Source organism: Crocuta crocuta, unplaced genomic scaffold (genome assembly GCF_008692635.1).
Source record: "Crocuta crocuta isolate KB4526 unplaced genomic scaffold, BGI_CrCroc_1.0 scaffold223, whole genome shotgun sequence".
Taxonomy (NCBI): Eukaryota; Metazoa; Chordata; class Mammalia; order Carnivora; family Hyaenidae; genus Crocuta; species Crocuta crocuta.
The window spans coordinates 2,926,952-2,952,904 of record NW_027529426.1 but is presented as its reverse complement, the minus strand read 5'-3'; the positions used below and the strand labels follow the sequence as shown (position 1 = coordinate 2,952,904).

The following is a 25,953-nucleotide window of genomic DNA, read 5'->3' as shown; positions in this document are numbered from 1 at the left end:
TCTCTATTGTAAAAACTTCAAACTTTACAGAAACATGAACTTTAAAAAGCATAAAATTTTCCAAATCCCATCCCCTTAGATATAACCATTGTTAACAGTTTGATGTGTAGTCTTTCACGTTTCTAGGAACCAAAGGTTGTGCACATTTTAAGTTGTAATTGGCCTGTCAAGTTAGTCTTGACAAAATGTTCCCTCTTCTTTTTTTTTTTTTAATTTAAATCCAAGTTAGTTAACATATAGTGTAATAATGATTTCAGGAATAGAATTTAGTGATTCATCACTTACATATAACACCCAGTGCTCATCCCAACAAGTGCTCTCCTTAGTGCCCATCATCCATTTAGCCCGTCCCCCCCTTCCCTCCAGCAACCCTCAGTTTGTTCTCTACAGTTAAGAGTCTCTTATGGTTTGCCTCCTCCTCTGTTTTTATTTTCTTTTGTTTTTCTTTCCCTTCCACTATGCTCATCTGTTTTGTTTCTTAAATTCCACATCTAAGTGAAATCATATGATAGATATCTTCCTCTGACTTATTTTGCTTAGCATAATACACTCTAGTTCAACCCACGTAAAATATTCACTCTTATTAACCTGTTTCCCCACAGCTTCACAAATGCTGGGTTCTATCAGACTTTTAAATCTGAGGGCTAAGAAGATGGGGTCTAGTTGTAGATTAAATTGCCATCTCTCTCACCTCTGAGTGAGGCTGGGTACATTTGCTGTTACTGGCTGGGCAGTGCAGTGTTAGGTAAGCAATACTGGGGATTCCAGAGCAGTAGTCTGCAAACATTTTGCTCAAATACCCCCTGCAATTTTTGAATAATTGTGTATTGTAGTCTGTATTTTAACGTTTATATCTAATATTTTTCATGAGTTTCAATAGTTGCAAAATATATTATCACTGGAATATTATGTTACATATATTAACATGTAGTTTTTAATATATTTCTTTATATTAATATGTATAAATATTAAAATCTAATATTAATATATTATATATTTAATATGTATTAAATATATTTCTTTTTTTGATGTTTATTTTTGAGAGAGAGAGCAAGTGCAGGCAGGGACGGGCAGAGAGAGAGGGAGACACAGAATCCAAAGCAGGCTCCAGGCTCTGAGCTGGGGCTCAACTCACAAGCTGTGAGATCATGACCTGAGCTAAAGTTGGATGCTTAACTGACTGAGCCACCCAGGTGTCCTGACTTAAATATATTTGTGTTAAATCTTTGGATCTGCACATTTATCTTGTTTAATTTATGGAAAATGTTGAATTTGTTACCCATTTTACAAAACTAGATCTCATTGTCAAAACTAGATTGACCTTGTCAGGAAAAGTCTGACTTTATTCTTTATTCAAATAAACATACCCCTGTGATTTGCTTCTAATTTTAATTTGAAGATAGATAGTAATAAGGAAGGGGAGAGAAGGAGAAAGGGGAAGAAAGGGCAGGAATGGAATGAAGGAGCTGGGGGAAAAAGAAGGAAGAAGTTACTTTAAGAACAGAGCTTTGTTTAGGGCTCGGCACCCTCTTAAAGATTTCTCTGTTTCGCTGTGGGAGAGGAGCGCCACAGTCTTGAGTTGTCCCTTCGTTTAGCACCTTAGAGATTTTAGCATTCCAGGACACTGTACTGCAGTGAAGTAGGTGCCTCTTTTTGTTGCGGGAGTGAGTATTGTGAAAGGAGAGGCAGCTGTAACATGGGTTACCATATCATCTACCTCAGTGGATCTTTGTGGGAATTGAATATATTAATACATGATCAGCGCCTGGCACATAATGAATGCTCATTGTCATAGCGGTTGTTACTAATCTGTAAGTTGTTTGTGTTCTTTACCACTTTTTCAATTGCATTATTCATCTTTTTCTTCTTATATGTCTTACTGTGTATTAGGGACATTAGCTGTTTTCATATGAATTATAAATAGTTTTTAGTTGTTCATGTTTTAAGTATTTAAAATTTTAATTCCAGTAAATGTGCAGTGTTATATTAGTTTCAGGTGTGCAATATAGTAATTCAACAATTCTGTACATTACTCAGGTCTCGTCATGATAAGTGTACTCTTCAATCCCCTTCACCTATTTCCCCCACCCCTGCCACCCTCCTCTAGTAACAAATTTGTAACCACCAATTTGTTCTCTATAGTGGGTTTGCCTCTCTGTCTCTCTTTCTCCCCCATTGCTTGCTTGTTTTGTTTCTTAAATTCCACATACGAAATCACATGGTATTTGTCTTTCTCTGACTGACTTACTTCACTTAGCATTAGCTCCATCCACATCATTGCAGATGGCAAGATTATATTCTTCTTTATGGCTGAATAATATTCCATTGTGTGTATATACCAGAGCTTCTTTACCCATTCTTCAAACAATAGATGCCTGGGCTGTTTCTGAGTCTTGGCTATTATAAATAATGCTGCTATAAACATAAGGGTGCATGTATCCCTTGGAATTAGTGTCTGTATATTCTTTGGGTAAATACCCCATATGAATTTCTAGGTCTTAGGGTAGTTCTATTTTTAACTTTTTTGAGGAACTTCCATACTGTTTTCCACAGTAGCTGCACCAGTTTGCATTTCCAGCAAAAGTGTACAAGTGTTCCTTTTTATCCACATCCTTGCCAACACTTGTTTCTTGTGATACTGATTTTGGTTATTCTGACCAGTGTGAGGTGGTATCTCATTGTAGTTTTGATTTGCATTTCCCTGTTGCTAAGTGATGGTGAGCATCTTTTCATGTATCTGATGGACATCTGGATGACTTCTTTGGAAAAATGTCTGTTCATGTCTTCTGCACATTTTTAAATTGGATTATTTGTTTTGGGGGTGTTGAGGTTTATAAGTTCTTTATAGATTTTGGATACTAATCCTTTATTGGATATATCATTTGCAAATATCTTCTTCCATTCTGAAGGCTATCTTTTAGTTTTGTTGATCATTTCCTTTGCTGTGCAGTAGTTTTTTATTTTGATGTAGTCCCAGTAATTTCTTTTCTAGGATTTTTATGGTTTCAGCTCCCACAGTTAGGTCTTTCATCCATTTTGTTTTTTAACAAATTTTTAAAAAGGTTTTATTTATTTCTGAGAGAGAGAGAGAGAGAGAGAGAGAGAGACAGCATGAAGAGGGGAGGGTCAGAGAGAGAGGGAGATACAGAATCTGAAACAGGCTCCAGGCTCTGAGCTAGCTGTCAGCACAGAGCCCGACACAGGGCTCGAACCCACGAACCATGAGATCACGACCTGAGCTGAAGCCAGATGCCCAACCAACTGAGCCATCTAGGTGCCCCCATTTTGAATTTATTTTTGTGTATGGTACAAGAATGTGGCCCACTTTCATTCTTCTGCACGTTGCTCTCCAGTTTTCTCAACATCATTTGTTGAAGAGACTGTCTTTTTCCCTTGGCTATTCTTTCTGCTTTGTCAAATAGTTTTCCATGTAATTGTGGGTTATTTTGAGGTTTTCTATTCCATTCTATTCATCTGTGTATCTATTTTTATGCCATTACCATACTGTTTTATTACTACAGCTTTGTTATATAATGAAGTCAGAATTGTGATGCCTACAGCTTTGCTTTTCTTTTTCAAGATCGCTTTGGTTTTTCAGGGTCTTTTGTGGTTCCAAACAAATTTTAGGGTTGTTTGTTCTAGCTCTGTGAAAACTGCTGGTGGTAATTTGATAGGGATTGCATTTAATGTGTAGATTTTTTGGATAGAATAGACATTTTAAACATATTCTCCCAATTTATGAGCATGGAATGTCTTTCCATTTCTTTGTGTCATTTTTAATTCCTTTCATCAGTGTTTTGTAGTTTTCAGAATATAGGTCTTTTACCTCTTTGGATTTATTCCTAGGTATCTTATTATTTTTGGTGCAATTGTATATGGATTGTTTTCTTAATTTCTCTTTCTGCTGCTTCATTATTGATGTATAGAAATGCAACAGATTTTTGCACATTGGTTTTGTATCTTGCCACTTTACTGAATTTGTTTATCAATCCTAGCAGTTTTTTGGTGGAGCCTTTTGGGTTTTTTATTTATAGTAGTATGTCATCTGAAAATAGTGAAAGTTTGACTTCTTCCTTGCTGATTTGGATGCCTTTTATTCCTTTTTTTGTCTGATTGCTGCAGAAAGGCTTCCAGTACTATGTTGAATAAAAGTGGTGAGAGTGGACATTCTTGTCCTGTTTCTGACCTTAGGGTTAAGGCTCTCAGTTTTTCCCCTTTGAGGATGATATTAGCTGTGGGTTTTTCATATATCGCCTTTATTATGTTGAGGTATTTTCCCTCTAAATCTACTTTTTTGAGGGTTTTTATCGTGAATCGATATTATACTTTGTCAAATGCTTTTTCTACTTCTGTTGAAATGATCTTATGGTTCTTATCCTTTTTCTTATTGATGTGATGTATTAAGTTGATTGATTTGCAAATATTGAACCACCTTGGCAGCCCAGGAATAAATCCCACTTCATTGTGGTGAATGATTTTTTTAAATGTATTGTTGGATTCAGTTTGCCAGTATATTGTTGAGAATTTTTGCATCTCTGTTCCACAAAGATTAGTTCCTTTAAGTTTGTTATTAACTGTTTTATGTATTTGGGTGCTTCCATGTTGGATGCATAATATTTAACAATTGTTGTATCTTCTTGTTGGATTGTCCCCTCTATTATTATATAGTGTCCTTTGCCTCTTGTTAACAGTCTTTGTTTTAAAGTCAATTTTGTCTGACATGAGTATTGCTACTCTGGCTTTTTTTTTTTTCTTTTTCTTTTGAGAGACAGAGAGACAGAGAGAGTAAGCAGGGGAGGGGCAGAGCAAGAAGGAGACAGAGAATCCCAGGCAGGCTCTTCGCTGCCAGCCAAAGCCTGATGTGGGGCTCAAACTCACAAACCAGGATATCATGGCCTGTACTGAAACCAAGAGTCAGACTCTTTATTGCTTAACCAACAGAGCCGCCCAGGCGCCCCCTCTGGCTTTCTTTTGACATCTGTTTACATGAGAAATGTTTTTCTATCCCGTCACTTTCAATCTGCAGGTGCCTTTAGGTCTGAAATGGGTCTCTTGTAGACAGCATATACATGGGTCTTGTTTTTTTTAATCCATTCTATCACCCTATCTCTTGTGATTGGAATGTTTGGTCCATTTATGTTCGAAGTAATTACTGATACATATGTATTTACTGCCTTTGCATTACTTGTTTTCTGGTTGTTTCTGAAGATTTTCTTGATCTTTTCCTGTCATTCTTTCTTTCATGGATTGCTGGTTTTCTTCAGTGATATATTTGGATTTCTTTCTCTTTATTCTTTGTCTATTTATTAGTGGTTTTTGATACCGTTAGGTTTGTGTATAACATCTTCTGCGTATAACAGTCTACATTAAGGTGATGCTTGTTTAAATTGGAGCCCTTTCTTTACTCCTGTCTCCCCCATGTTTCAGGTATATGGCATCATACTTTATATCCTTCAATTTTGTGAGTTCCTTGACTGATTTTTTTTACAGAGGTATTCATTTTTTCTGTTTTTGTGTTCCCTACTTTCATACTGTCATTTTTGGCCTTCCCTTTCCACGCCAAGAGTCCTCTTTAATATTTCTTGCAGGGCTGCTTTAATGGTCACAAACTCCTTTAGTTTTTGTTTGGGAAACTCTCTCTTCTTTGGTTTTGAATGGCAGCCTTGCTAGTAGAGTATTCTTGGCTGCAAGTTCTTCCCATTCAGCACTCCGAATGTAGCATGCCACTCCCTTCTGGCTTGGAAAGTTTCTGCAGAAAAAGCCATTAATAGCCTTATGGGGTTTGCTTTGTATAACACTGCCTTCTTTTGTCTTGCCACTTTTAATATTTTTTATCACTATATTTTTACCATTTTTATTACAATGTGTTGGCGGGGTGCCTGGTTGGCTCAGTCGTAGAGCGTGCAACTCTTGATTTTAGGGTTGTAAGTTTGAGCTCCACGTTGGGTGTAATAAAATAGTAATAATAAAAAACAGTATGTCTTGGTGTGGTCCAGTGAGTATCCTTATGATCATTGCTTTAAATTCTCCATCAGACTTGTTACTCTGTTTTACTTAGATCTCCAGCTGTAGCCTTCTCTAGTTCTTTCACTCGGGACAAATTCCTCTGTCTTCTCATGTTGTCTAAGTTTCTGTGCCCATTTCTCTGTGTTAAGAAAGTCAGCTATGTCTCCTGTTCTTGAGGGTAATAGCTTTGTGAAGAAGAGGTCCTATATTACCCTGCAGTATAGTGTCCCCTTTTTCCCAGGGCTTGGCACTTCTAGGAGTGTCTGCAGTGTGTTGTGTGTATGCTCTGCTGTTGTGTCCTAACTGCCATATCCATCAGGCCAGCTGTCTGCAGAGACTCTCTTTGCCTATTGTGGGCAGTGTTTGGTCCCTGGCCTGAATATGTCCATTTTTAACTAGGTGCGCTCTGATCTGCTTGTGAAATGAGACACGTCTCCACTGTCACAAGAACTGAGGCCTCTCACCAAAACTTCTGACAGGGGTTTGGGCCAGTCTTCTAAAGAGCGGCCCTACCACACTGAGACTGAGGCAAGCATGACTGGAAAGGGCAGTTCTTCCAGATGGCAAGGGGGCGGGGCTTGGTGTAAGCAAGTTAGGTAGCAAGTGTCGAGTGTTGGTGGTATACTGGTACCTGCAGGTGGCCCCGTGCTTATACTGAGGGGCTGTGGAGGGAAAGGACACTGGCCAGCTTCTTTGTTCCTGGAGGGGTCTCTCATTGAATGCTGCCTATCTGGGACAAGTGCCAAGATGACCAAATAACCTCCTCGCTCTGTGCCCCAGGCACTCTTCAGATTGCTGTTTTTGCCTACTATCTCTCCAAGAGCAGCACCAATGTCCTCTGAGCTCTCCTTTAAAACTCCAGGCTCTAAGCCTTACTGGTTAAAAGAACTCACAAAATTTAAGCCCTTTCACTTTCCAAGTCTATTGCTGTGGGTATTTGTCTCTCCCGTGCATTCCCGTGTGCCAGTCTGTCTCTCACCCTTCTCTGAGATTACAGCTCCCTCCCCACCGCAGCACCATGATCCATTTCTCCCCCAAGCCAAGTCTCCACACTTCCTACTTTCTTTATTGTGGCCTCGTCTCTACCTTTGGTTGTGGAGGTTGTTCTTCCAGTCTTCAGATTGATTTCTGGAGTATTTAGGATGATTTGATAGGTATCTAGTTGTATTCGTGGGACAAGGCAAGCCTAGCGGCTTCCTACTCCACCATCATCTTCCAAGAATCCCTGTAGACCTGGATTTCAAGGACTCATGTGATTAGATCAGGTTCATCTTGATAATATGCATAGCTTAAGGTTAAGGGACCTTAATTACATCTGCAAAATTCCTTTTGCCATGTGTTTTATTTTCCTGGGTTGCCACAACAAACTATCCCAAAACTGGTGATTTATAGCAAGAGAAACTTATTCTCTCACAGTTTTGGAGACCAGAAGTCAAATGTCAGTTGTTGGCAGCGTTGGCTGGCTTCGGGGGCCTCTGAGGAAGAATCTGTTTTATGCCTCTCCCAGCTTCTGGTGTTCGCTAGCAATCTTTAGTGTCCTTGGCTTGTAGCTGTGTCGCTCTGATCTCTGTCTGTCTTTACATGGCTCATCCCCTGTGCGTCTCTGTATCCTCTCTCCTTTATAGGGATACCAGTATTGGACTTAGGGTCTACTCTACTCCACTATTACCTCATCTTAACTAATGATATCTGCAAAGACCATATTTCCAAAGGAGGGTACATTCTGGGTTTTGAACGGAGATGAATTTCAGCCCCCAACAGTCCACCTTTGCCCCCAAAATTGATGTCTGTCTCATGTATGAAACACACTTAACTTACCCCAGTATCCTCAAGTCCTTATCCATTCCAGGATCGATTCTAAGTCCAAAATCTCACCTAAATAGCATCAACTCCGCAAATCCCAAATGTCATCATCTAAGTCAGTTATCCATGAGACTGGGTATGAACTTAACTTTATTATGCAAAGAAATGGCCTGTAAGCTGGAGTCTGGAAATAAATTCGCTATATAGGGATATTGTAAGGTAACTTAACCAATTTTAATTAGGATAATTACCATTAAAAAAGACAGCATATATAGCTAAAATATATATTTATTAAACACTAACTGAAGACTTAACTCGGTGCTAGGGATATATTAATAATTAAAATTGACAAAACCCTAACCTTCATATTTACATTTTGGAGCTAAATATGTTCCAACTTGTTAAGAAATCATTATTTTCATGAGAACATTTTTTACCTTATGTGAATAAATGGTTTTTGATGATTTCTGTTTATGTTGAGCACATACATGAATAGGCCTCAGAAATTCAGTTTGTTGGTTACAAGGTTGGTGAGAGGAGCAGCTAGCTCTCTTGCCTTTAGAACCTACACAGCTATTATACTTCAGCTTAGTTCCGCATAAACATTTATTAAGCACCACCTTCTGCACCACTCTTTGGCATGTCATCAGAGGTCATGTGTATCTGCCTGCATCCTAAGTAACCTCTACATCCCTTCACTCACCTTATGTCCCAGCCATATGGAAATACTTGCTGTACCCTGAACATTTTTTATGACACTTGTGTCTTTGTTCATGTCCTTCTTTCTGCCTAGAAATACTTTCTTTACCTATGGGATACTTAACTTACCTTTCTAGATGCAGAACCAATGGGACTTCCTCTGTGGAGTCTTCACATTTGCTATCCTGTGGCCTGAGTGAATTGCACCTTATTCTGTATTCTACACCATTTTGTCTCTACTTGGCTCAGCATTCTTATTGGCTCTTCTTTATATTATTATAAACCGATGAGTTCCTCCAACTAAACTGTAAACTATTTAAGAGAATTAATTGATATTTATATGCCTTGCACATCATAGGCAAATAGTGAATGAATATAAATTTAAAATGATTTTAAATCACTAAATTCTGTACCTGAAACTAACATTACATTGTATATTGACTGGAATTTAAATAAAAACTTGAAAGAAATGGTTTTAAAAAATTTCAGAATACATAAAATTATTAATAAGAGTTCCTGATATTTTAATTTATATGGGAAAATATTGCCGTGATTAAATATATTTTAATTGCAAAAGCATAGGAATATAAGAATTATCACTGTTGAATGAGAAATTAAATAGTAAATATAAAAACCAAAATGTTACCTTACACATAACAGTGATTAGAGATTTTTATGTTTCTAACACAAAGTCTTTTGTTATGTGCTAACTTTGAGCACTACATAACTCATCCGTTAATACTCAAAAAGTGGTTAAGAATAATGCAGTGAAAATGATGCACCATATTTTTATATTGTAATTATGCAAAAAGCAACCAAAAGAAGGAAGTCACACTTTTTGTATTTTGACAACATGTGAAAGTAATGGATTTTTTTCTATTACATCTTTGTGCTTACTGTATATATTTACCGGTTTTGATAATGGAGGTCTTTTTGTTAACATATTAGTGAGTTGGAAAGGAGTTTTTAATTTGTGGAAAGGTTGGTATTCTTGGCAAAGTTGTTTAAAGATGGAAACCTTGGCAAGCATAATAAATTCTGGACTAACATGAAATATTAGAACTTTTAATTTATAATAATATTGTGATGCTTCAGCATTTTATTCTTATGGGAATTTTTGTTTAAATGATTAGAAAACATAACAGAAGAAAAATTGTTGCAATTTACTGTCTCTCTTGGTTGGTAAACAAGCCATTCTAACTATTTCCTCTTTGCTCCTGTCTATTGCAGGCTTAGTCCTCCTGTCCTTCCCCTGAGCTCGTTAAAGGAAATACATCTGTCTACTGATAAGTTTTTCAGAATGGAACCATCTGAAGTTACCAATGGTTGTTTTCTTTCTGTTCTAACAAGGGAGGTAAGGGGGAAATCCCATTCCACGTCATACTTTGTTAAGAATTAAGAAACGACAAGGCCTCAAAAAGAGGAACCTAGGAATTTTGTGAACATTCTGTAATGGTGTGTTTATTTCATAAGTAGCTAAAAGACAGGGGAAAGAATTATAACTGTGTAACACAAAAGTCCCTAATTTTTTTAAGTTTATTTATATTTTTAGTAAGCGCCACACCCAACATGGAGCTCGAACCCACAACCCTGAGATATCAAGAGTTGCACATTCTTCTGGCTGAGCCAGCCAGGTGCCCCCAAATCCCTATTTTTCTCTCTTTCCCCTGAGCGTGCCTCCCTTGCCTGCTCTCCACCCCCACTTCTCCAAGCACTTTGCCAACATCTAGTTCATCTTAGGTCACATGGGAAAAATAGGCTCTGTAATTCTTTTTGTTCCATCAGATTTACAGATGGGGAAGTTTTGGGGCACCGGGGTGACTCAATTGGTTAAGTGTCTGAGGATCATGACCTCATGGTTCATGAATTTGAGTCCCACATCGGGGTCTCTGCTGTCCGCACAGAGCCTGCTTCAGGTCCCCTGTCCCTCTCTCTTGCCCCTTCTCTGCTTGCTCTCTCAAAAATAAATCAATAAAAACTTAAAACAGAATAGATGGGTAAATTTAAGCATACACAAATAAGTCATTTGCTGAGGTCTACGGGATATATTAGGGACTAAGGCCTAAAAACCTTTTCTTTTATAGTAATAAAGATACTTTTATTTTTACTGAAACACTGAGAACGTCTGTAATATACACAGTAACAGTTAACTCCAACATTTAGTAACTGCTTCTTTCGATCGTAGCGGGACCCATCTGAGGCAGTGTCTGTGAAAGATGTTTTGGCCCGTGCTGCAGCAAAGGGTCTACTGGATGGAATCGAGTTGGGTAAAACTTCAAAACGGGAGAAGAAGAAGAAGAAAAAATCAAAAATATCATTGTCAAAAGCTCCCACCAGTAATAACGGCGGCATCCAAATGAAAATCGCTGAATTCCTGACCCGAGAAAGTAATGCAAATGCTGATCGGTCAGAGATACTAACAACAAAAACGTCTCTTCCGCAGAAAAATACAACTACAGCTGGTTCTTCCTCGCAGGTCAGAAAACCCAACAAGCCCGCCAGCAATTCTTTAGTGCCTACATTTACGAAGAACACATCTCACCCCAGACCATATGTACGACAGACACACTTAGCAAGATCTCGCCCAGAAGACAGAGTGATGACACTGAAGCCTGTAGAGATTGTTTTGCCTCCAGTCATGTTGCCGTTTCCAGGTTCCCAGGAGATCAAATCTCAGCTCCCAACTCGACATCTTTACTATCGTTGGGTTGGACCCAAGACTCTCATGCCCAGCTACTTTCCCTCACCAGTGATCTCCAGAAGAGGGGAAAAGCCTAAAGAAAACTTACCTTCCTCCCTGCTCAGGCGTCCTCGACCATGGCTTTGACTGTCTTGTGTTTTTGACAGGGGTCAAGAGCAGTTGATGTTTTTCAAAGCCCGATATTTCTCCGAGGGTTAGCCGTCCCTGTGTAAGATACTCATCCTTTTGCCCACTCAGTATCTTCTAAATGTGGGATCACCTTCACGAGAATTAGGACAAGTGAGAAACAATAATGGAGGCAATTCAACAAAATCAGAATTCCCACATCTCAGCAGCTCAGTGCTGATCTGTACTGCAGTGTCCAGCTTAGACTCAGTATCTGCTGTCAGAACTTGTCTCTCTCCCCTCAACTTTCAGTCTGGACTCAGGACACTGGTTTTAAGAGAAAGGTGTGGCAATTTATACTGAAGGGAAACACTGTCGGCCTTGTAACAGACTTGAGGCGGTCTACTAGAAAGCGTAGGTGTGGAAAAGATGCGGATTTCTCACACCAACTTTACGTTGCTTTTTCAGTATCCACCTGTGGTTTGACATTTTCAGTCCCTATGGAGATTAATTTTTTTCTTAAATATCAAAATATTCTTTAAACGGGGGTGTTACGAGTTTTTGTGATGTGATTGAGATGGAGTAGGAAGAACAGGAGGTTCCAAAGTTCCAGGTGTGTGGAGTTCAGATGTATGTTAAGAGAGCAAAAATGGTTTCTCATTAGAAGAGCTTCTGGATCCTGAGCCGATTGAACACAATCAGCTGTCCCTTCTGTTTATGCCAAATCTGGTTGTAAAAAAGTGGCTGTACACAAATTTCCATCCCAATAGTACTAATTCTGAGGAAGAGGCAAAACTGTGACACCTATTATTGAAGAAATCCATGAAAATGTCTGATTCTGTTCAAAGATCAGGTAAAATGCTAAAATCTACCAGTCATTTCATATGGCACATAGTAATCAAACTTGGGTAAATCATCTCTGATGCACAGTTAAGATATATTGTAGCACTATGTTAATTATATTAAAAGTCAATTCATCTTGAATGTATTATCCATTGCCTACCAAGAATTAGTATGATTATCATTTCAGGGTCTATTGATTTTCTTCTTCATCATGGAAACAGAAATTGACAATCAAATAAGTTACAACTATGAAACCTATTGTTTAAGAAAATGTTCATAGACACAAAGTTTGAATATAAAGTTCTATTTTCAGAATCCAGTCGTGTTGAACAGTGTTATGTAAATTCCTAACTGTTCAGTTCAGGCGGCATGATTTCAGTAGGATATTATCCTCTTCAAGATGAATTTTTAGATCTGTTTTAGCTTAATACTCTATTCTTTATTTTCTCACTTGCAGTGAGGATAAACAAAATGGTGAATTTCATTTTATTGGTAATATTTTAGCTAAAAAGTTACCTTTATCAGTAGAATATGTCAGTGAAGATAGGAAACAAGCCTTTGTATACTTGAACTTTGTATTTTAAATCCTCAAAGAATTCTCAATTATGACTCTCAGCAAGTACAGAAATGTTGTAAATGCTCAGCTTATTTTACCGACTGCAAAAATCAAAAACGATAGATTTCTTTGTTCCAAAAACTCCCTTTCCTCTTTGCCTCCGGTTTGGCTGGCTCGGAGCGCGCCGTGCCTCTAGGGCACTGGTGCAGCTGCAGGGACTCTGCTGCGTGCAGAACTGCCGTGTTATCCCTGGAATCGCTCATCCCTCCTGTGCCCTCCCCACGCTGGAAAGTACGCCGGCGGCCACCAGTAGCAGGCCTGCGAGCCTTATTTTCTGTGATGGTCTGAAAAGGAAGCCCTCATTGTGAAGGAATAGTTCAGCGTGTTTTTCTGATAAACTTGTGATTCCTGTCCTATCACGACCGAAGCCGCTTATTTTCAGTATCTCCTAACACGCATCTTGCCACTCTTCTCTTTAGAAATATACGGAGATTCTGAAGGGTTTGTTAAGCCTGTCGTTTTCTTGAGAGTCTTCCGAGAAGGGCATGATAAATTAGTTAAGTACTTTTGTAGCGACAAAAGGGAAACATACTTTGGCTAAAGACAACATGAGAGAATGAGTGAAGGAGAATACTGATTACACGGACGGTCTCCTTTCTTGAGCTTCTTAGAGGGAAGTGCTGCAAAAATCTAAAGTAATGGGTTAGCAGTATTTGGAGTCTCCAGTGGCAGATTTTATCTGAAATTACTCGCCACTAATACCTGAAACCAAAATGAAAGTTCATTCCTTCAGAGTAACTGCCTTTGATAGAGTAAAAGAGAAACTATGGGCGCAGAAACACAAGAAGAACCAGAAAAATGGGTACAGACTCTAAATCCTGCTTCTCTTCCGCATGTCTGACAGTTAAACTCACCCAGATTCACCTGGTTTTTCTGGTTACCTTTGATTTTGGATTTAGTGCCTGTGCAACTTTACTCTTCATTCTTTGACGTCAGGTTCTTAAAGGAACTGAAAGGTAGACTCTCTTAACACTAGACTGCTTACCCAGGCCTTGCGTTGGGGACTCAAGATGCCAGCTGTCCTTCCTGGTCACCAGATAAGAGCGGTGTGGTGAATTACTCAAAATTTAAAGTTACCTTCTAGTTCTTACCAGGTGGAAACCTGCAGTAGTGAAGCAGAATAATTTGAAAATAAAATGACTGGTGTGGCGACCCTGGACTTGAATTTCCATTCCTGGATCTATAGGACGGAGATGTCAGATAAATGAGCCAGACGTTTTATGCAGCTAAGTTTATTCTCACAACATATTACATTTAAATGTGTAAAAGTGGTCAACAGCAAACGGGGCAGAAAGCAAAACCGAACGTTCTTTCAGGGTAAACAAGCCGCTTTGGATGGGAGGGAGTGCTCTCTCATTGATCAAGTGCGCGCGGAACCTTTTCTCCGAAGCTGAAATAAATTAAAACTTCATTTTACTGGCTGTATAACACACGTCAGCTGTGTATCAGGGTAAGGAAGCCTGGCAAACTAGAGAGCTAGTGTTTTTACTGGTTAAATTGTGCTAGTCTCAGAGAGATGTGTTTCATGTTGTTTGTGAAATCTTGAACTTGTGTCGCAGTGCTTAATGAAGTGAGTTTGTCATACAAGTCAAGGAGGAAAGATTTAGGGCTTTCGAGTAAGCGACCTCATGTAGAATCATCCTACCAATCTCCATCATAGAATCAGAGTGGCCCTTTAACAAAGTAGAGGTGGCAACGGTTTGTCACCAAAAACTAATTTTAGTGGAGATGGGTCTAACGTCCCTTCATGCAGTAAGACAGACACAAAGGAAAACAATGGTCCTAATTAGCTACGGGCGGGCGGTCTTCTGGTGAACAGAGGGCTTGTGGGCACGTGTCTGTCGCCTGGAGGAGATCACAGGCGGTGTGAAGGATATAAAAACAAAGCACCCCGCGGTGCTTTAGGTTTGCGAAGTAAAGTTTTTGCCGTAGGCATGTCGGCTCTTCCCCTTGAGGCTGCCAAGGAGCGTATATGAGGTGGCAAGTCTGCGTCTATCTAGCTGCTTTTAAAAAATAAAAGGAACTTTAAGCATGTTGCCATTTCTTCTACATAGTCCAATAAAAATGTGTCTACAAATCATTACAAAACCACCTTTTAGGCAATGTATATAGTTCACTGAGATTACTTAGGCCTGGATACATTGTGAGATACTATCCAGTAAAGAGTACATTAACACAATAATGCAGTATATTTCAGTAAAAATAGAATAAATAAAATAAAAATATCTTAAGCTGTATTTAACAGGTTAATTAAAAAAATGATAGGACATACAAGGCATAGTGAACATGGCTGCCTGTTTACCGAGTCACAGATATAAAGAATGCATAGATAACTGAATGTCACCACAATTATCAGGTAAAACACTGGCATCCTCTCACAGAAAAAATACACACATACTTTCATACATACTTTTTGGCCATGGCAGAAAGTGTCTGAACGTACTGTTTAACATAATCAATTTTACAAAATTAATTGCATTTAGTATGCAAAGCTATTTTCAAAACAAAATATCTGCAGTAAAGTTTTCAATATGTAAAGGCTATCGTTCGTCTTAATGCATCCTATAATTGCATATATAAATCAGTTTGCTACTTAAAGCTAGCTCAGTATTCTTGATCCTGAAAACAAACAAATGTATGCTTTAAAAAATGAACAGTGGGTTCGGGTAGAGATTTCCAATATAAAAGTGGATGACTTGTTCGGACTTTTTTATCACACTAAAACCTTTCATTGTGGAGCTCAAGATGAAAGATCATCATGATTGAATTTCAAACAGCTTTTCAAAGGGCACAGTAAGGATTTTCTTAATGCAATAATTTCTTATGATGGCACTGGTTACTTCAGATAGAACAGTATACAGGCTGGTGAGAAGTAGAATTCATTTCTAGAGTGGCATCATTTTGGTCATAACACTACAGTGCTAGCAAACAGTTCCGGAGTTCTGAGGGAACAGAAGCAGCCCACCTACTCCATCGTGCTCTCTGGTGGCTGAGTACCATGAGTTAGGAACATGTCTATCACAAGTAACATCATCTCTGGAAAATCTTGTAAGTTGAACAGGCTGTACAGCAAGTAGAATCCTGTCCTGCACAACACATGTGAGGCACACTGCAGGAAAACAGTCCTGGACTGAGAGAGGGCGGTGGTTTTATGGTTAACATCACTGCGGGAGTCATCTGGACATACTTCCCGACTCCTACAGGGAATTCTAAGACCTCCTGACAATCACGAGATAGGCCCAGAGTAATTCTGGAAAGACCTGCTCACCGATGTGGCAGCAGCGGAACTTATAACAGACTTGGGAAGCGTGGGTTCTTGTCCTGGCTCTCTCTCAAGCTTGCGAGAGATCTTAGGTGAGGTGACTGAGCCTCTTGGTACTCTAGATGTATTTTTATTTCTCAAATGTGTTTAGTACCTTTCTCTACCTTGTAAGGCTCAAATGTGCTAAGAATGTGAAAACCATTGACAAGTACAGAGCAGTTGATAAACAAAGTGTTACTTTTAAAACCGGATGTTCTTAAAACGTTAATTTTGATATTAAAAAGTAAGTAAGACTAATGTTTAGATTGGTCTCCTTAGCAACTTCCTTTTAGAACAACAATGTCAACAAGAATCTAAATCTGTGTATCTTGATAGGTAAGTGAGAAAAGAGAAGCAGGAAAATGCTATATTTGGGAAACCTGTTAAGCAGTCCATTCTTGCTATGTTTATTTTGCTCTGATATGAAATTTTTAAATCTTGAAAAAATGGAAAAGGTAGAAATTTAAAAATATACCTAGTAAAGTCCAACAAATCCTAATATTAAATACATAAACTCAGAAAGGTTTAATTTAATGTAATTTGTTGCCATGGACAATGCATGATGGACAGACAGCTTTCTGGGCAAAAAGCACGAGGGTAAGACCGAGCGAGATACAGAATCCTGGCGGGCTTCACTAGGAGGCGGACTAACACAGTAATGTGGTGGTGGAGATCCAAAATATAAATGACATTTCCTCAACTCCAAATTGCATATTGGCTAATTAACAAACTAAGGATAAAAGGCGTACGAGGACTATTTCATTTTAATGTTTACGTAGAGAATGGCCATAGTGAACTATAATTCTCTAGCTGCATTGTACAATATAAGGCAGAAGTTTGAAACATGTCCCACCCGAAATGCATTAGGCTTGCCTTCAATCTTTCTTGTTTTTAATCATCAGTTTGAAAATCATCTAGAAAGAAAGGCTCTTTTTTGTTGAATTTTAATTTCTCAAATTTGGTTTGTGTTTCAATTTTCAAGTTTCCCTTTTTCCCCAACATCCCACAAAACAGCTGCAGACGTGAAATGGTGTCCATGTGTCAAAGAGCTTGTCAGGGAAAGCTGCCGGTTGGTTTCTGTACTGATGCCGACAGCCAATTTTGTCAACCCAAAGGTTCAGGGTCACGAGCGACCGTAACAAAAACCCATCATCCTGCCTTTACAGCAATTCAATGGTCTCTGGAATGCAGTGGCTGGAATTCCAATGCTGGAAACAGGGCAGAGTGCTGTAGGACTTCCACATTGCTTGTGACAGATCCAGTCAAGAAGACAGTGAAACTAACTCAGGCGTCATTCACTCCAAGGACTCAGCGTTAGTTCACTAGGAGGGGTGTGGCCACATTCTTCTCCGCGTGTGTGACGTTAATGTCCACGATATTTACAATAAGAAAAAGACCTTCCGCTGCTCATGATGTATCTTACTGATAGCAAAAAAAATTAGTCATGCTTCTTTTCATATCACATGATGGTGGCAAGACGCAAGAACATGCTTGTCTAACACTGTTTGGTTACGGATAAATTCTCTGAAGACAAAGCATCAGCAACTGAATGGAAGGCCAGATGTCAGTTCATCTTCTTTAGTGTAGCTATTCGATCTTCGGTAAATAGCACAGAATCCTTCAGCAGGTGCAGCTACGGCGTTTCTGTGACAGGGCGTTTCTGTTTCAAAGTGTCAATGAGGGATAAGACCCCTCGTTTTACATTGGTTGTGACTCTTCTGGTCACTGAGTCTGCTGGCGGAGGAGGTGGTCGAACTTTCTGTGAAGGCGGCCTGGCAACCAAGCACTTCTGGTATCGTAACTGAAATAAAACAAATATGTTTTATGGTCATCAATGATGATCGTCCCTTCTTGTTTACTTTGTGATCTGATGATTTAATGCATCACCAATACATTACTTCCAAAACTTAACGACCTAGCTCCAAAACCCAAGAGTTTTGTTTTCTTTTTTTTTTTCCCTTTTTAAAAAATATTTGAGAGTGTGTGTGCATGGGAGCGTGGGAGAAGCAGAGAGGGAGAGAGAGAATCCCAAGGAGACTGCGCTGCCAGTGCAGAGCCCAGTGCGGGGCTCCATCCCACGAACCATGAGACCGTGACCTGGGCTGAAATCAAGAGTCGGACACTTAACCAACTGAGCCACCCAGGACCCAGAATTTATTTTTTCTTAAGGTGGGTATTTTAAAGGTTCTTGAGATCATTAGGCTCAAAAAAAGTGTTGTGGCTTTTGCCCTCCTCTTCTTCCATCCATCTCCACCTTCTACCTGTTCTCTGGGTGGACTGGCTGCAATTAACACACCGAGGAGCCGAAGAGCTAATGAGAAGGCAGAGGATTGGGAGACACTGTTAGAGTTTCGTCGGAGACACGGACATCTCTGTACGTCAGGTAAGCGCTCATGGCTACCTGGGAGACAGCATGGTAGAAAGGGCACAGTTTGAATCTAGGCTCTCCCATTCATTTATGTGAACTGTGTGACCCGAGCAACTTATTCAATCTCTGAGCCTTAGTTTCTTCAGTGTAAAACGGCAGAAGACTGGGACCTTTACAGCGGATGCTGTGATTAGGGAATACTTGCAGAATGCTGAGAACAGGCCTAGCAAGCAATGCAGAAGGCGTTCATAAATGTTTGTTCCCTTTCCTGTTTCCTACTTTAATAAAAAAAAGAATAATGTATGAAGATTTCAGGATACATTTTATCTGCAAGTCTATGCTAATGGATTTAAAGCTTTTAAGTAATCTCTACACTCAACGTGGGGCTCAAACTCACAAACCCAAGATCAAGAGTCACATGCTCCACCGACTGAGCCAGCCAGGTGCCCATAACTCCTAATGGATTTAAAAGTGTCCATTAGCACTGCTGGCACCACAGATATTTTCTCTCCTTCAGAAATATAACACAATCCACCCACTCTTATATTAATAAAAATTCTTCAAAATTAGAGGTTAAAATTTACAAAATATGTTTTTTCCTAATCTAGCAGTTTAAAATAATTCCATGGCTGATTTTTAAAAATCTACTTAAATACTAATAGGGTCTTTGGTACAGTATGAAACAGGCTGATGTTTCCCCACGGGAAGCCTAAACTATCTAGAGCAGTCACAATGCCCAGTGGCCACAGAACCAGCCCCTTCAGCACCATCATATGAGACACGACTTATCAAGTCTCTTCTGTGTAAGGGACCTTGCTAGGTCTGTACCAAAGCCCAAACTGCACACTTCCAAAGCCCAGATTTATAAATGGGCAGGAGTGGCAACATGGTACACTGGGGACCGGAAATCCTAACATTAGGCATGTCTGGTGTGAATCAAAATTGCACCTGATGCATTTCATTAAGGCTTCCTCTCTCATTCTAAATTTCACCAAAATATCTTGAGCTGGGCCCACCCTGCACAGCTGCAAAATATGGCTACAGATTATAAGTAGATTCAGAAGAATGTGTTTACAACACAGATATTTCAGAGGACAGAAATTCATGTGTAGAGATTTCAGATGGAGAACCATGCAGATCTGAGTCAGGAGGAGAGCCACGGAGGCAGAAATGCTGTGCTCTGAGTGCAAAGAAGAGGGCGGCGTCACCAGTATGGCTTATGCTGGACTGGCTGAGACTCGTGAGCCGGCTGCCCTATCACAGTTAACACGTAAGCACATCCACAAAAACTGTTTCTAAGAAAATAAGTCTTGGAATCAGACAACAAACAAACTGTAACCAGTGATGAAGTGAATTATTTGTCACCAGCATTTAAAACGTACAATGAAGGCTGACAGCCATTCATTTTATGACTAAAACCATCTGTTATGATCCCTTTTCAATTTCAGGAAATACCTAACTAGCCTCCATTTTTGCTGGACTGAATGCTTTCATTTTCTATTGTTTCCTTCACCCCATCTCAGGCTCCTGTGCTGGGTCAGGGGTTTGGTGTGACTCCTCCCCCCCCCCGGCCCCCATGCAGGCGGATCTGAGCTAGCATGTGGCTCCACAGTACTTGAGGGGCAAATGTTCCTCTGACAAGGACTGTGGGAAGAAGGACGCCAGATCACGAACACACAGCACTAGCTCTTCCCCTCCCGCTTCCCTCCATCCCTCTCCATTCAGAGGAGCCTTTTAAGGGAAAAGTCAGCTGACTCCCTTTCCTTGTGACTCATCACTGCCAACTGCAGCCCACTCATCCTTTCCCTTCATTCTTAACCAGGTGATGTACTCTATGTAGAAAAACAGAGAACTCTTCCAATCTCCATGCCACCTGTTACTCTTGGATTCTTAGCATCTGACTAGTCTCAGCAGCATCTGACTGTGACCCAATTAGGCTAAACTCCAATCCTAGGCTCTTAATCTACCACCAAGACCTTGCCCAACTCTTTATATGACCCTCATTTCAATCCAGCTTCACCAGGTCATTTCCCAGAGCCTAAAAAATGTGCCAACTCCCCACCCCCCGAAAATAAGGAGCAACCCCCTTCCCTGTCCGACTCTGGTCTACTTCAAGGCCTCCACTTCTTTTTCCTCCAGGTCACTTCTCAGTCTAGTGTGCTCTTACGCTTCTATTTACAGCACCTTTTACACTGCAACAGAATTTGGGTTCATGTGTCTCCCCATATACCCAAGCTCCGTAATGTAAGGCTCATCTCTCAGCCTTCTGGAACTTCCCACAGTCCAGCCCATAAATGGTGGGTCGAATTAAATGAAGAACAGGTGCTTCAGATTCACCACTCCTCATCCCCAACCCGGCGAGTCTCTACAGCATCCCAGGTCATCTACTTCTGCTTGTTCTCCTGGTGTAGACCTTCTGAAACCCTCATGAGGACCAGTAAAATGGCTTCCTGGCTGATCTCTCCACCTCAAGCTTGTCCTTTCAACCCATCCTCTAAACTTGGGTTTGTTTTTTTTTTTTTTTTTTTTGAGTTTGCTTTTAAAACCTAATACCAATTCATCTCTCTCGCCTACCAATCTTTGCTGAAGATAAACATGCTGGCATGACATCACGGGCCCTTCCTGATACAGAACAGACCTCCTTTACTCGGTCCAGCAACCAAGCCTGCTGTTGCTAAGAACCACCACCCACCTCAGGTTTTGTGCCTACGTTCATACCGTTTCCTCAAATTTTCTAGAACTTTTTCAGTGTGAGCACAATAGGTGCTCAAAGGATATTTGCAGAATGAATGATGTGGTGTTTCTGTTTGAAACATATACATGGGGCAAAAAGCACTGGCTGTGTCAGCTCAAAAACTCGGGGTTGTGGGGCACCTGCATAGCTCAGTCCGGTAAGCGTCTGACTTCGGCTCAGGTCATGATCTTCCAGTTGGTGGGTTCGAGCCCCAAGTCAGGNTTGAACCCCAGGCTTTGTCTTGTCAGCTCTGTGCCCTGAGGCCCGTTCTTTCTTCTGAGCCTCTGTTCTAAGAATATATAAATATTTATTTATTTCTCTCATAAATAAAACAATACAACTACCTTACAAATGGCTGTGCCAAGGACTGAGTTCACAGATAATAAGTTAAATAAAATACGTAAGAACTACGGGCTTAAACCAACTATCTGAAATAAAAATCGTTCAATACACTGCAGTTTTTTTTTAAAGTACTGAGTTNACTGGGTGTTATATGGAAACCAACTTGACAATAAACTATTTGTAAAAAAAAAAATAATAAAGTACTGAGTTGGTTCTAAACAGCACCAACTCATACATGACCAACATTTCCTGATCACCTACTGAAATTAATTAGGGACCAAGAATTAGGAATTTGTGGTTCTGAAGAGCACTGCTTTCAGTGTTACTGGAATTTCCACAGAATGTCACTGCACCTGGTCCAGCTTCTTGTAGGCATCCTGGCCTCTTGAGATGGCAAACCGCTCATCATAACTGCGTCCACAGGAGTGAGGGTATTTATACAGCAAAACATCACTTTAGAGATCAGACCTATTTTCCTTTACACGAGTAGCTCTGTGTTCATTCACCGCACGTAAGACACAAGCAGCGGCGTGGAGGTCCCACAGCCCCCTGGCGTGTGACTACTCACCATGCAGGCGGCCTGCACCGCCTCGGACACGTTACCCGCATTAGGCTCGCACCAGAAAACGTGGCACTCGAAACGCTGGTTCCCGGTGTCCATGATGAAGGCAAATGTATGGACATCCTTCCCGACGCCCATGAAGGACAGAAATCGCACGCGGCACTCCACTAAGACTTCCTCTTCATTCTGCAAGACACAGTGGTCAGCCGCCCACGCTCTCTGTGAAGCCGGGCAACAGTCATAGAATAAACCGAATCATTTCTTAAATCACAGAAATCAAGCCTGGAGTGGCTGCATATAGACACTGATATTAAAAATACATAGCTCGACCGGATTTAGAAAGGACTTGTATTTTCCTAGAAAGGCGAGTTTCTAAATATGTCTGGAGAGGCCATTATTGCCATGTGGGCGTCTCGCTGACATTTAATCCCGCTCTGAGCTACACTCACCGTGGCAGGCGTGTTCTCTTGCTCTCGGTCTGCTAAGCTCCCAGCCTGCATGTTCACTGTGGGTAGGAGCCCTGCCATGCACACTTCTTAGGTTTTGCCCATACAGGGCACCCAGTGGCTCAGAAACCCATTTGCCCGGGTAAACCCACTGGAAACCTCAGAGCACCAAGAGAAAAGGCGCTGTGGGATCTCCTTCCATCCAGCCCCCCCTCCCATGCGAAATGCCACGTGGAATCGTATTTCCATCTAAAACCGCGCAGAAAAGCTGCCAAATCACTTTTCCCCCCACAAACTGGTCCCCATATGGTATCCATATGATCAGTGTAAAGAAATGTTTGGAATTCATTCGTATGAACACCGCATCCTTTGCAGCAACCATATGCAGTTTGTGAATTAGTAAACACACCCAGAATGCTGCCTTTTGGATCATTAACATCTTGACTTACTCAATATTCACTCAGGTGCTATGGAATTCATGAAGAGGCAAATGAAACTAGGCTGAGACACATGGAGTTTTCTTGGGAGAGATAATGTTTAGGTTGAGATCTGGGTAAAGGCTGGGTAGGCAAAGGGGTGGAGCGCAGAAGAGNACTGCCAGCTCGGAGCCTGGAGCCTGTTTCAGAGTCTATCACTCCCTCTCTCTCTGACCCTCCCCTGCTCATGCTATCTCTCTCTCCTAGAAATAAATAAAAATATTAAAAAAAAAAAAAAAAAAGAAGAGCTTGGAGATGCTGAGGCCAAAAAGACTTAAGGAAGTGCAGCCTGGCGGGCAGCTTACTCCTGACTCCTTTTTAGAAGGTGAAATGGGCTTGAAGGCCACCTCCTAGTGGACAGAATCAGGAGCAGGCCAACGACCTGCAGTCTTTCCGTGACAGACGCTTCGCAGAGGCCGAACTGAAAAGTGGTAAAGGGTCTGGAGCAGACTGCCTGGGTCGAGTCCTTAGCTGGCCACTTGGAGCTGTTGTGACCACGGGCGGTTATTTAACCTCTCTGTGCCTCAGTGTCATCAACCATAAAATTGGGAAAATTTGGTTTAAGGTTAATGCTGGCCTTTCTGGATGACCAATGGCCTCTGCTGCCACTGACGGAACGAACCAAAGGCCCTTCCACAACAGAAGCATCTCCTGGGCCCCAACTCCAGACAAACAGCCCAGGCAATACGGAAGCCTGCAGAGTAGCCAAAAAAACCACCCTCCTGAGTTACTGCTAGCATCACACGGTTGCCTCTGGCAAATGATTTCAAGCTCCTGGGCCCATGAGGAAGAAAGAATGGGGAGCACCAGATAGGAGATTCTTGTTTCAGAGGAGTGCAAAGTTATGCAGAGACCCAGACACAAAAATTTTTTTAAATGCAGGCTATTTTAATTACAAGTAAGCATAACTCGCTGGAGGTCAAGCCTTGGCTGTGTCTATGTCTCATGGACGATTACTGTATGCAAAGCTTCACTGTAATCACCCAAACAGACCAATTGCATCTACGATCCTTCTTACCTTTTCACTGATGACCGTCACAGTAGCGTCGGCCACATTCATGTTCACCGACGGCCAATCCTCCTTGTTAGATGAGGTCATAAGACTTTCTATGGCATTGTTCAGGGTGTCCATTCCTGTGGATAGAACAGATCATCGAAACAGGTCCTAAAGCCACTTAACCCACTCCAGTGTGGGCCCAAATCACCCAGTAACAGCTATACCCAAAGTGATTTTTTTCTTTAAATAGTTCCAGGAGACATTTCATTTGAGCATTTCATTGCTTGAAAGAAAAAAAAAATGCCTGTTTTTTCAAAAGAAAGGGTCGTGAGAACCTCCAGCGATGTGCAGTGTGTGATGTCCTGTCTAACTGGACCATGGTACTACTTCCTCTCCAAAAATTCGCTAGTCCTGAGTATCTAAACAGAACTTCGGCAAATGCTACCTTTTCCTAAGCAAGGAGCCTGGGGAGAAGGAATTGGACAGAAGCCAGCATCTGCCAGAACACCCCAATCTTCCTCCACCTTACTCTGCGACTCGAACAAGGTCAAGTTTGGAAGGCCCCGTACGTGAATAGAATGCACTATACCTTTTGCTGAGTGTTCCCACAGCTGTTTTTTTTTTTTTGTGGTAGCGTGAGGGGGTAGGTCAGATAACAACTTTATTGAGACATAATTCATCTACAATTTACTCATTTAAAGTGTACAGGGCAATAGGTTTTAGTACATTCACAGAGTTGTGCAATCATCACCACAATGAGCTTTAGAACATTTTCATTTCCCCCAAAAGAAACCGTCTACATTTTTGGGGTCACCGTCCGTTTCTTCCCAGCCCCCTAGTTGCAGGCAATTATTTAATTTCTATCCCTAGAGATTTATCTGTTCTGGACATTTCATATATGCGGAATCACATAGTATATGTGGTTTGTAACTGGCTTCTTTCATTTAGCAGGTGGTGTTCGTGGTTCACCCACGTTGTAGCATTTATCCATACGTCATTCCTTTTCACTGCCAAGTAAAATTCCTCTGTGTGGCAGTATCATATTTCATTAATCCGTTCATTAGTTGATGGACGTTTGTTCCCACTTTTGACGATTATGAATACTACTACTGCTGGGCACGTTTATGTGGACAGATGTTTTCATGCCACTTGGGTGCAGGCCGAGGAGCGGGACTGCTGAGTCAAACGGGAACTCTGTGAACTTCCGAGGGACTGCCGGGCCGCTTTCCCGAGCGGCCAGACCACCCTGCTTTCCTCCGAGTGGTGCATGAGGGTCCCGGTTTCTCCGCAGCCCTTTCTGCCCCGGGAAAGGGCACATCTCCCAGCCGCCCTGCAGCTCGGTGTGGCTAAGCAACTACGTTCTGCTCCTGGGGCGGGAGCTGACTGCGGTGTGTGCCGCTTCGGGGTCACACCTTGGAAGGAGAGCATGAGGGCTCCCTCACCCTTTCTCCCCGCCCTGGGGCCACCAAGGCCCGAAGCAGAGATGGCCCCAGAGACGGAGCTCCACTTGAGAAGGGGCCGGGCTCATGCATCTCTGGCCTGCTGGGCGCAGGAGAACTACGTCTGCCTTGTGGAAGTCCTTATGTTCGAGGACCACATGACGAGCAGCTTATCAGCCTGCCCTCATTGCTCTTTGATTAGGACTATTCACGTGCCTGGCTGGTGACGGTGCAAGGGCCTAAGGCAAGACAGGGAAAGGGAGCAGAACAGCAGACCCCGCGCTTTGGGGAGCGTGGACACCTCCCTCCCCCGAGCTCGCCAACACCTGCACGGCAATAGGAGATAAATGTTTCACATACCCACTGGTTTGTCTACGGGTAACATGCCCAAGTACTGCACATGGAACTTCTGCACCAGCTCAGTCTTTGGTGTTGGAAAGTCTACTGCGGGGAACAAAAGCGACAGCACTTTCTCAGTGGTTTCAAAGTACGCATAAAAAACAGCCACGGCATTC

The 25,953-nt window shown here is 41.3% G+C and overlaps 2 protein-coding genes across 11 annotated transcripts in view; one reads left to right on the top strand and one right to left on the bottom strand.

The window, feature by feature from the left end:
* Positions 1–12,338, top strand: part of NSUN7 (NOP2/Sun RNA methyltransferase family member 7) — a 59,574-nt gene extending 47,236 nt beyond the window's left edge. Inside the window, exons 10-11 of the mRNA XM_077758901.1 lie at positions 9,739–9,862; positions 10,694–12,338. Coding sequence (XP_077615027.1) covers positions 9,739–9,862; positions 10,694–11,335 — 766 coding nt within the window. The 3' untranslated portion in view covers positions 11,336–12,338. The remainder of the gene's footprint in view (positions 1–9,738; positions 9,863–10,693) is intronic.
* Positions 12,339–13,989: 1,651 nt separating this feature from the next.
* The window catches only part of APBB2 (amyloid beta precursor protein binding family B member 2), a 375,901-nt gene continuing 363,937 nt past the window's right edge, over positions 13,990–25,953 (bottom strand). For 8 of the 10 annotated variants that reach the window (XM_077758890.1, XM_077758895.1, XM_077758893.1 and 5 more), the window contains 4 exons: positions 25,799–25,882; positions 24,021–24,136; positions 22,087–22,266; positions 13,990–17,875 (listed from right to left, as the gene is read on the bottom strand). In XM_077758890.1, coding sequence (XP_077615016.1) covers positions 17,708–17,875; positions 22,087–22,266; positions 24,021–24,136; positions 25,799–25,882 — 548 coding nt within the window. In that variant the 3' untranslated portion in view covers positions 13,990–17,707. The remainder of the gene's footprint in view (positions 17,876–22,086; positions 22,267–24,020; positions 24,137–25,798; positions 25,883–25,953) is intronic. The other 2 variants (XM_077758894.1, XM_077758898.1) reach the window with 1 other exon arrangement.